At 41.2% G+C, this 11,748-nt stretch overlaps 1 protein-coding gene across 1 annotated transcript in view; it reads left to right on the top strand.

The window, feature by feature from the left end:
* Positions 1–11,748, top strand: part of IQCK (IQ motif containing K) — a 140,526-nt gene that overhangs the window by 58,306 nt on the left and 70,472 nt on the right. Inside the window, exon 7 of the mRNA XM_012805671.2 lies at positions 10,191–10,275. Coding sequence (XP_012661125.1) covers positions 10,191–10,275 — 85 coding nt within the window. The remainder of the gene's footprint in view (positions 1–10,190; positions 10,276–11,748) is intronic.

Raw genomic sequence — 11,748 nt, 5'->3', positions numbered from 1 at the left:
CCAGTAAACTTGAATCTTTGAGTTTATAATTTCTAAAGAGATTGTGCCTGACATAACAAAACAACTGAGAGTTAGCAAGTATCTGAGTCCCTATGATGTTCTTTCAAACATTCTGGTTGTGCCTAAAGCCAACACTATCCTTTTTTAGTTAAGTAAGCCTATAAATATCCCCTCTTTTTAATTTGTTTAAGCCAATTTGAGTTAGTTTTTGTTATACTTGCAAATGAAGGAGTCCTAACTGATATATTCTGGTACATTGAATTGCCCCAGCTAACCTCCAGTATTGGGTATTGGTCAGCTTTCTTTAGGTTCTGCTGCAGTAACAAACATCCCCCCAAACCTCAGTGCCTTATAACACCACACATGTATTCCCCACCTGGTTATATGTCAGATGTGTATCAGCTTTGGCTCTGCTCCACATCTCTTTTCATTTCAGGATACTGGATGAAGGGGCATCCTCTCCTCAGTCCCATGGCAGAGGGAGAAGAGCACGGCTAAGCTATGCACATTCCATTGGCCAGTGCAAGACATATGGCTAAGTTCAAAACCAGTGTTACGGGGAAGTTGACACTTTCCACAGTAACTGTAGGTTTAATGGCAAAGAGTAGAGTTGCATGATTCTGTCACAGAGAAAGGCTCAATAATTAATCTACCCTGTACTCTGACTGAAGTTTGATGAGGGTGTTTTCTCTCTCACCTCCCTTTCCATACTGGTAGATTATATTGTATCTCCTGGGGGCCCTATTCCTATTTAGGGATCCAGCATCCCCCTCTTTGCAGAATGTAGTCCTAACTCAATCAGCCAGTCAGAGGCTATGAAATTATTTGCTAGTATATTAAGAAGAGGAAAAGTTAGACTTCTTATTTCAGCCAGAAATAATTGCCCTGAGAATCAGTCAGATTCATTTGCAAAAATAAATAACTAAATAGGTGCAGAGCACAAAAGTGCACTGTAGCCTCTCTGGCCTCATGTCCCTGGGGAGCAGGCTCATGAAAGACATCATTAAAACCCAGATCTCCAAGGAAACAAAGGTTGCGTTTTTGAAGAGAAAAGAAAAGGTTGCTTTGGGTGAAATGTCTTTTCAGCTAAGTTTTATCCTTAGACAAGAAAAAAAAAAAAAAAAAAAGAAATCCACGATAGTTTCATGTTGGGGAAAGGTATCTTATGACCAAAAATTGAGGTGAGAACAAAAGTGTCCCCGTGCCATTTGAGGACAAGCTCCAGCCATAGGGTGATCTATTTGTACTGAGGTTAATGGTGGGACTGAGAACACCCATGTCTTCAGAATGACACAGGAAACTGCACTTTGTACTAAAGATTATAATTAAATAGTAGCATGGCAGAAAATTTGCAATTATGCCCTCTTTGATTAAAAAAAACCCAAAACTCCTTTTAACATATTTTGTCTTCCACAAAAGGAGATTTCTGTCTTAGTAATTTCGGGGGCCAGAGAGTCTCAAAAGGATAGTAAATTGTCTGTGTTCTTTACATTCACATTCAGTCTTTACACAGAGGTAGGGAGGAGGCTGTTTCCTGAATTTGGGAGATGCTGAGGTGTTTAAACCCTCTAAGTGCCTCCTCTCACTGGAGGTGTGCCATGTAGGGGGCCCCTTCTCTGGAGTAGGAGCTGGACTGCTGCCTTTCCCCCTTCCTGCAGTTTCTAGATGGCTACTTAAGAACAAGCCTGTGGGAGACGGCAAGGCAGGCACATCCGGGTTTGTCTTAGCTCCGCAATTCATTAGGTTAATAGGGCTGCTGTAATAAAATATTAATACCACAAACTTGGTAGCTTAAAACAACTTAAATTTATCCTCTTATAGTCCTGGAAGCTAAGGTCGAAAATCATTTTTACTGGGTTACAGTCAAAGTATTGGCATGGTTCCTTCTGGAAGCTCTAGGGAGAATTCGTTTTCTTACATTTTCTGGCGTCTGCAGGTCACCTGTGTGCCTTGGCCCATGCCCTCTTTCTGCGTCACTCCAACCTATGGCTCTGTCTTCATGTCTCTTCTGTAGTGGCATCCCCATCTACCTCCCTCTCATAAGCAGTTATATCTTTGGCCCCACCTGGGGAATCCAGGATAATGGTCCCTTTTCAAGATCCTTAAGTTAATCACATCTACAGAGTCCCTTTTATCATACAAGGGAATATACAAAGGATGCCCAAAAATGCATACAAATTTTTTAAAAGGAAAAAAACTGTGTTAAATTTGTAATGCTCAAGTCCCATTTGACTTCTGCAAGAAGCAATTACAAGAGGTGCTCAATGTGACTTATATTCATCTTTTGGTATTGGTTAAGAAATGGAGTATTACAACTTTAATACAGTTTTTTCTTTCTCAAAATGTGTATGCTTTTGGGGGGTGCCCTCTTATATAGACTATTGCCATCCCTGCAGGAAGTTCCTTTGGACAGTGCTATCTAGAGTTTCTCTCTTAACCAATCATTGGGTGCTCTGTGACCAGTCCTGCAACATCACACACACACACATACACATATTTTTTTGGCATCTTCTGTCTCAGGGTCTATGAAATGGTTATGGAGGGCATTAAAAGGAAAAACCTGTTTCTCTACTTACAAGACACCAAATGGGTAGGTTTTCCACACCAGGCAATCCTCCAAATCTCTGAAAATACCAATTGGATGTCCTACAATTTAATTATGACACTAACTACCCAGAATTGGCACAGACCTCACAGGTAAAGAGATCAATCCCATAAGACTGTTTTCCATTTCAGAGGCCAATCTAAAGGAATGGGTCTCCAGGTTCCCACTTGGCTACAAATTAGAGGTTCCCATAACCCCTTCTTCTGTTCTGATAACTTTTTAATAATGGCTCATAGAACTCAGAGAAACACTTACATTTACTGGTTTATTGTAAAGTGTATCACAAAAGATACAAATGAAGAGCCAGATAAAGAGATACATAGGGTAAAGTCTGGAAGAGTCCCAAGAGTCTGGGCTTTTGTCCCTATGGAGTTGGGTGTGCGCCACCCTCATGGCACATGGGTGATTTCACCACCCCAGATACTCTTCAAATCTTGTTCAAGTTTTTAACAGAGCTTCATCTCCAGTCTTCCACCCCTTCTTGTAGGTCTGTGGTTGGGTCTGAAAATCCCAATCCTGTAATCACATGGTCTTTCTGGTGACCAGCCACATCTTGAGGCTATCTGGAGGCTCCATCCCAAGTCACCTTGTAAATATAAACTCAGATGTGATCAAAAGGGTCTCATTATGAATAACAAAAACCATTCCTATCACTCAGGGAAGCCAAGGGTTTAGGAGCTCTGAACAGGAACTGGAGACAAAGATCATGTATATTTATTATTATATCCCAGGGGACCATTTTGCAGCCTACCATTCTTAGATAACCTGGAACCAACCAGTTCATTCGCATCTCAGAGCCTTGCTCCCTTCTGTGACAGTGATAAGAATAACCCTTACCTTGGATTGTTACTCTGAGGGTTAAAGATGGGATCAGTTAGAGTTCTTTTTTGCAAGCAACAGAACTTTAAGGGCTACTTAAGAAAAAGTAGTATATGTTGGAAGAGATAAAATAAATGACAGGCATGAAGAAAAAGGTGAGGACCTGGCCTTGGAAAGCAGATATAGGGATCCAGGGAGTACAGGAATCCTCCAGGTTTCTGCCAGTCCACTCAAGATTACCGTTCCAGGGAAACAGCATCTGCTTGGCCACATTTGGGCCTCAGGGGCACTCTTGGCCAGGGAGGGCCAGGCCCTGTGGCCCACATCCCCCAACTCAGAGTAAGGAGCTGTCAGAGCAAAGTCTGAGGGCTGATACCACAAGACTAGGGGAGGGTATCATGAGCAGAAGAAACTGAAAGCTGTCCACTGCGCAGGGTCCATAGCAGGCACTCACAGAATGCTAGCTTTTACTTCATCCTTCATCTTAAGAGAATAGTAGTTGCTGCTTTTGTAAAATGGAATGTAGGTAGCAGAACAATCAGGCAGGTAAAAGGCAGGATATCTGCATTTAACCTCAGCTCTGTCACTGAGGAAGAATTACAAATTATCGGAAATAAAAATATGAAAAGTCTCCCCCCCCGCCCCGTAACCATCCACTGTATTATGTTGACTCCTCTTACATCAGGGGAGCAACCCAAATTCCCTGACTTTCTGGTCATTTCCATTGGAGCAGTGCAAGTTTAATTTCACTGTAAGGATTCATCCTGTATATTTTTATTTTTATTTTTTTGAGACAGAGGCACATTATGTCACCCTTGGTAGAGTACTGTGGCATCACAGCTCACAGCAACCTCAAACTCTTGGGCTTAAGCAATTCTCTTGCCTCAGCTTCCCAAGTAGCTGGGACTATGGGCGCCCACCACAATGCCCAGCTATTTTTTGTTGCAGTTGTCATTGTTGTTTAGCTAGTCCGAGTTGGATTCGAACCTGCCACCCTCAGTGTATGTGGCTAGTATTCAATCTCCTACTGGATGTAAAACTCATCTTCCATTCTTACCCTACCTCCAGTCATAACTGTCTATTCAAGTGTTCTGGAACTTAGAAGAAGGAGGAAATTATCTCTTTATTTTCACTAATCTCTAACTTAAATTCAGTGTCTCCTTTAAGTATGAATGTGGACAACAAGCCTTGTTGGCATCTGTAGTACCTGTGACTTTGTCATTAATAGCAATTACAGATATTTTCATATCGTATTACAGTTGTTGCAGAGATCATAAAATATCATTTACACTTGTCACTCCTTTCAAATGAGAGCAGTTAATTAACCTTGTATTTGCTCTTCTTATTTACTGCGTACTTTGGAAGCACATATATTACTATAGCCTTAGGTGTTCTTTTATCCTAAGAATTCAGTGTGATGAATTTATTTCAATAAAATTAGTTTGTTCTAAACCTATGTATTTACTTTTGTGTGAAAAATATTATTCTGAGAAGGAATCTGAACCACCAAAGTAGAAAGGGGTCTGTGGCACAAAAAGGCTAATATCCCCCGTAAGAAGTTTGCAAAGGGTGGGAGGGAGGTGGTCTGCCTTTGCCAATATTCCCCTTGGCTGGGCTCACCCTTTGGAGCTAAGGGAGGGAGGGACAATATGGAAAGGAGGGTTTACTTAAGTTTTTCGGGAAGTCATGTTAGAGAAAACATGTACTCAGTTACAGAGAAGCTAAATAACACCACGATATGGGCATGTTTTATTCAAAAATATCAAGTGTCACAGCCTTGGTTTTTCAGCTTGTTATACCCAAATCCCACGGATCGAGCACGTGGTATTGCAGTTTGTTTGGTGAGCGCTGTTATCTAAACGCACACGCAGCTTATGCAGCTTCAGTGATGGGGTTGGTAAAATAGGACTCAGCTCTGTGTTTAACCAGGAGAATGATTCAGCCTGATGCTGGGGTAATAACTGCTTGTTGATCTCCCAAAGTGGAGATTAGCAAGGGAGAAGGAAGGAGCATCTTGTCTTAATAACATGATTTAAGGCATGAAGGAGTCATGTTCCATTGGATTTTGGAGCTATCCTCCTGTTCGTAGAAGGATGGAATGAAAGAATCCTTCAGGATTCTGTCCTAATGGCTAGTCACCCTATGTCTGGAAGGACCAGTCCAGGTAACTTCTATTGTACTTCTTACAAATATTTGACATTCGTAAGTCAAAAATGTGATGCCTCCAACATAGATTGCTTGGGAAGCCCATTAGCAAGGGAATGGCGAGGCCTCTCTAAGGGCTCTTTTACTGAATATATCAGATGGACATTATCGTATACTGAGCCAATATAAGACTTTATGATGATTGATTTAGGGCCTATGCCATCTTTTTAAATAGCTTTACATCTGGGTTATGCTTGCATGTTCCAAGAAAACAACTCTCTTGGCTAATACAAAGTGGATAGAATTTGGATCCCAAAATCCAATTTTCAGTCTGAAGCAAGCTTTTCTCCTTTCTTCTTTATTTTGTTTAAATATAATTTTGGACCTCTTTAATTGTCTTAGAACTTAGCCAGGTGTTGTGGCAGGTGCCTGTAGTCCCAGCTACTTGGGAGACTGAGGCAAGAGAATCACTTGAGCCCAAGAGTTTGAGGTTGCTATGGTCTGTGATAACATGGCACTCTACCAAGGGCAACAAAGTGGGACTCTGTCTCCAAAAAAATAAAAACAAAAATAATTGTCTTAGAACTGGACGGAGAAATTGATGAAGACTACCTTCTCAGATTTTCTTATTATGTGTTTTGTTAGCATGCTACATCTTCTTTATGTCCTGCAAATCCTTTACTTAGCATCCAGAAAAGAGGAAAGAAGAAAGAAGCATATTTATATGTGCACAACACAATCAGAAAAATAAATTTTTGTTCCTTCTCAGGATGATGGCATTGATTTTTACGAGTCAAATATATTTAAATTCACATTTGAGAAAAGGAGGACATGACAAATGAGCATTGCCAATGAAATAATTCCTCTTGGAAGCATACTCACCGGTACTGGCGTGCCTGTTTGAACATGCGAAAGCGGCTGCTCTGAGGATGTCTGATTTAAGCCCTGGAGGAGCCTCAGCTGCCTTCTGTGATTGACACACTCATCTCCTCCTCCCTCCCCCGGTCCCTGGTGATGAGCAGTCGCCTCTTTATTTTTATTTGACCTGAAGCCAGTTGTGCTGATTCCAAGAGAGAGAAAGGGGCCTGGCATGGCTTCTGTCCCTTCAAGCTGGCCTGCTGAAATGATCGCTGATTCCCAGGGACTACTCTTGGAAGAGTAAGTCCTTTTCATTTGGCCTAATCTACAGGAGCTTTCTCATACTTAATTTTGGTTTGGGAATGAGACAGCACCCCATTATTTAGCTATGAAAGCAGGGATGTCACTAAAGGTGGCCTCGTATTGCTGCTTAAAGGCCTATTAGAAATCTCATTTTGCTTTTTTGGAGATGTCATTGTGATGCAAAGCGGTTCAGGGTTTCATTTCTGGTGAAAGCCCTTTGTTGAGCTGCAGTTCTCCTTTCCTCCTGCTATTCCGAAACAGGAATACTGTTACTTTGAGGATTTCATGACATCAGTGGTAAAAATCATACTTCAAGCAAGAAAATTGCAGCTGAACAGAAAGGCGCCATCAAATCTCCTCTCAGATACAAGTGACAAACTCCACTTTGTTTAGCTGTCTTCACACAGGATTTCCCTGTGGAGGTTCAGACAAATGAGTATCTGCTGGGTTATTACTGTGAGCTTTAATGGGGAGGGCATTTTCTATGATGAAGGCCCCCTCCTCCATTTTTTTCCTTGGAGGCAAATGACTGTGTTTTCTTCTGTGTAACACTCAGCAGCTGCTAAACCCTGACTTCATGTTGATGACCTTGTGTGCTGGCCCCTTCTCCTCTCTGGGCCATTGCCAGTGTTTCCTGGGCGTTTTGCATTTTCAGCAGGAAATGCTCAGTGACTTTGAACACAGAGTCCTTTTACCTCTCTATGCTTTAAAGCATGTTCCTTCAGCTCTAAACAAAGGGGTAGGCATAGCTCATTATTCATGTTGTGAGGATTTAACAAAATCACATGCAGAAAGCATTTAGTGGGCTACTGGGCACTGAGGAGACCACTCACCCCACAAGTATTTATTGAGCACCTACTATGTGCCAGACGTTATCCTAAGTGCTGGGAATACCAAGAGGACCGAACACAGGACCTGTCTCTGCCCTCATGGAGCTTTCATTGTAGTAGAAGATTAATTGGATAATCAGATAGGGTTATCTCTCCATATTGGGTCAAGAACTAGGAAGGAAAGTTACAGGGAGCTTCATTGGGCCCTGACCTAATCAAAGGACACTTTTCAGTAACACATGAGTGGAGATCAGAAGGAATAAAGAAGAAAACAGGAGAAAGACATGTTGAGTCCCCACCAGCCCTAGGTGCATTTGAGCAAATTAGGAAAAGGTATCTCTACTATTCTGGGGCCCCACACCAGGGAGCAGAGCACAGGCTGGGTTTTAGTGCCCTCTGGCTCATCTGTTGGGTGCCCTTGAGCAGAGGGACAACTTGATAGCTGTACAGGGTATTCCTGGCTGGGAGTAGGGGGCTAGAAGAGGAAGAGGAAATGCTTTGAAAAGGCCCTGAGATGGGAGAAGATGCACACTGAGTAGCTGCAAAGGGCCAGCCTGGCCAGAATGCAAGGGGCAAGGCTTCCGGGAGGGGTCCAGAAAGCCCTCAGTGAATACCAGGGGGCGTTAATGTATTACAGCACCGTCCTCATACACCACTGCCAATACACCAAGGTCTCCTTAGAAACAACAAGGTCTCTCCAGAAGCTGTAAATGTGTCACCAGTGAAGGGAAATTATTTCAGGGATGTGATGTGTTGGTGTCAAACAACTGAAATGTATCAAGTAAGGACAGTAGATGAGGAGCGACATTTAAGGCAAAAGGCAGGGAGCTGATGTGCCTCCAGCAAAAGTTGAAGGTGCCATCTCAGCCTCGGAAACTGGATATTAGTTGAGAAGAGGTGAAAACCGAAACAACCAAAAAAAAAAAAAAAAAAATTAAAAGCCGCCACATTATGCAAATAAAAATGGAAACTGAACATTAGGGAAACATTTTTAACAATGCTATCATTTTGATGGTATAATTATCTCTCCAAAGAAATGGAAGAATCTCCTTTACTTGGTCTCTTAGAAAAGACCTATCCAGATAGAAAACCAGAGCTGGCAGTAACACTGCCCTTGCTAGAGAGGGTGTTGATAACCCCTGTGTTCTTCCTGGTTTTGATTTCTTTGATTCTGGAATAATTCAAAAGAGCATTCATTTATTCAAACAAATATACTGTATCAAGGTTTTCTTTCTCCTTTTTTTTTTTTAAGACAAACTTTAAAGGGAAATAAAAACCCTGATCCTAGAGAATCGTGCATTGTTGCCCTTAGCTTTGCAGTCTGAGCCAGGCTAGGAATCTGCAAACATTTGCCCAGTTCGGGTGCCGTGTGTCACTATGCTTTGTGAGGGAAGCTTGGGCTTTGGGATGAGATGGGTCTGGGCCTAGATCCTGACTAGACTATCCTATAAGCCAGGGGTCCTCAAACTTTTTAAACAGGGGGCCAGTTCACTGTCCCTCAGACCGTTGGAGGGCCGGACTGCGGGCCCCAGGTAGAGTTAGCTGCTAAGCAGGACAGGCAGCAGCAGCAAAAACACTCAGCGGGCTGGATAAATGTCCTAGGCGGGCTGCATGTGGCTCATGAGCCGTAGTTTGAGGATGCCTGCTATAAGCCATGTGACCTTGGGCAGGTTGGTCAACTTCTGCACATAATGACAGTTACTGCAAGCTCTAGTTGATATTAGGTAGAGCTTTGAGGTGAGGGCTCTTGGGAATTGCTCACTTGCAAAGTCTGTTCTGGGGATCTTGCACGAGGAACAGCCTCCGTGTGATCCACAGCCTTTCAAAGGTTTATGTCTTTGTACTATATCTGAAAAAGCTTGACCTCTGCTTTTCAGAGATAGCTGTGCTTTGCTTTGGGGAAACATAAAAAAACAGAATTAAGACAGGCTTATGAGATCTGGTCCGCAGTTAATGCTGTTATTAAATTTTTAGGAAAAAAAAGACTATGTACTCTTGATTTTTTAATGTGGTAAGTGTGATCAAAAATTCCGTCATAATTACCACAAAAGCTGATGCTATCAACTGACCCAACACTTGAGATGTTTTATTTCTTATTATGAATGTCATAAGAACTTAAAAATATGCTTGAATTTAGACCATATTGATCTGGAACACATACTAATGAGAGATAAATTCCAATATTTTGCTTTCAGGAAGGAGAAGAACTATAGTACTTAATTTTCCTTCAGTGGAAAGTTGGAGAAAGAGCCCTTTATTATGTTTCAGTCATAATGTAGTATAAAGACTGCTGTTTCTCTGTCTCTTGCATTATGTCTATATAGGCTTAGGTCAATAACATGTATGTTGCACCTTTGGGACTGACATGCAAATTTAGCCACCTGAGTCCTTCAAAGGTAGAGCAGGCTAACAGTAATTTAAGATTATGCTGGTTTAAAAAAGATCCATTTCAGATTTTAAAATAAGAAATGCCAACTCAAGCATACACTTTTCTATCTAAAATGACATTGTTGCTGTCTAAGAATAGATGGATGAAGCACTTAGTCAGAGAGACCATTATGTTGTCAAAGGCAGCGCCAAGGCTAAAGGACGTATTCTCATGGGCATATGCCTGTGTTATTGCTTTTCAGCCCGAGGCCACCAATCCCACTCTCTCTCCTGCTGACAGAAAGAGAAGCTGCTCTCCTCATTCAATCCTTCTGGAGAGCCTATCTGGTAAGAAGCATGTGCAATCATGGTGTTTGATTTGACAGGGAATTTTTGTGAGGTGGTGGTCCCATGGGAACACGCTTAGATGAATTTGAAACAGAGGATAGCATAGCCAATATCTAGACCTCAGAAATAGGATTCTCTGTAAAATAGGTCTTAAAGAGTGTTTTATAATTTTTTACTGAAACTTATTTTGCAGTTATTAAAAGTACCCTCTAGCCTTTTAAAGTTGAGTTGCCTCGCCTGTATTACCTGAAAAATATTAATATTATATATACGTATATAGAAGAATACATTGTCATTTTAGAAAAATATTAGAAATTTCAGGTAATTCAGATAAAGCAAATAAAAATTTTTGAGTCATTGATAACTCTATCCTTCAAAGATAATCAATCATAGTTAATATTTTGGTATAAAACTTTCCAAACTTTAAAACTCTGAATACATTAAGTGACATATAAATTCTTAACATATAGAAAATAACTCTTTCTTTTATAACTTGTCTTTTCAACCATTTTCTTACTTGGGACTTTGAGGTTATTTCCAGTTTTTCATTACTGTAATAAATGCTGCAATATAAATCTCTATGCTATCATCTTTGCACGTTTGGACATTTGTGTGTGAGGAATTCTAGAAGTGGAATTTCTAGACCAAAAGGTGAGTTCTTATTCATATTGATTAATATTAATTAATACTAAAGCCCCTGATTAATATTATCATGTCAGTGCTCAGGAAGGATGCACTATAAAAAATTCTTATCAAATACATATGAGAGTAGTATGTGTATCTTAAGCTAAAAAGTGTACATCTTCTCCAATTACTTGGCAATTAGAGCATGAGTGTTAACAAGCTTCAGGTAAACACAAGCTCCCTTCCTAGGTAGCCACATGGGTCCATCCAAGTCTGAGAGTCAGATGTCAGTGGAATATAGATTTAAGACTAGCAGTGGCAAATACACCACAGGAAAGAGTTCCAGGGGACCTACATGGAGGCCAGAGATCTCCATACTGATGCACTTTTCTAATCTGGTGTAGGAAAAAGAGACTGAGATGAACACACTGGCAAATAGTTATCCATCAAGAAACTAGATTAATCGCAATGAGTTATAGTCAATCAACAAATGTCTGCTATGTGCCCGGTAGTGGGATTGTCTCTGAGCATAGGAGCTTATTATCCAAGGCAATATTGTCCAGTCCTCCTATTCCTTTTGTGTATGGCACATTCTGGAAAACATGGGCGAAAGTCAAGTGTGAAAGTTAAATAACAGACTTGCACAATAAAGGGCAGTCTGTGCCCAAAGAGTTGAAAAACCAGTTTCAAAAAGACCTAAACAAGGTAAAGAAAATGGGCTTGGTGCCCATAGCACAGTAGTTATGGTGCCAGCCACATACACCAAGGGTGGCAGGTTCAAACCTGGCTGGGGCCAGCTAAACAACATTGACAACTGCAACAAAAAAATAGCCAGGCATTGTGGCGGGC

Source organism: Otolemur garnettii, unplaced genomic scaffold, assembly GCF_000181295.1.
Source record: "Otolemur garnettii isolate 467f Iridium unplaced genomic scaffold, OtoGar3 scaffold00044, whole genome shotgun sequence".
Taxonomy (NCBI): domain Eukaryota; kingdom Metazoa; phylum Chordata; class Mammalia; order Primates; family Galagidae; genus Otolemur; species Otolemur garnettii.
Note: the sequence above shows the minus strand (reverse complement) of the source record. Positions and strands in the feature narration are given on the sequence as shown.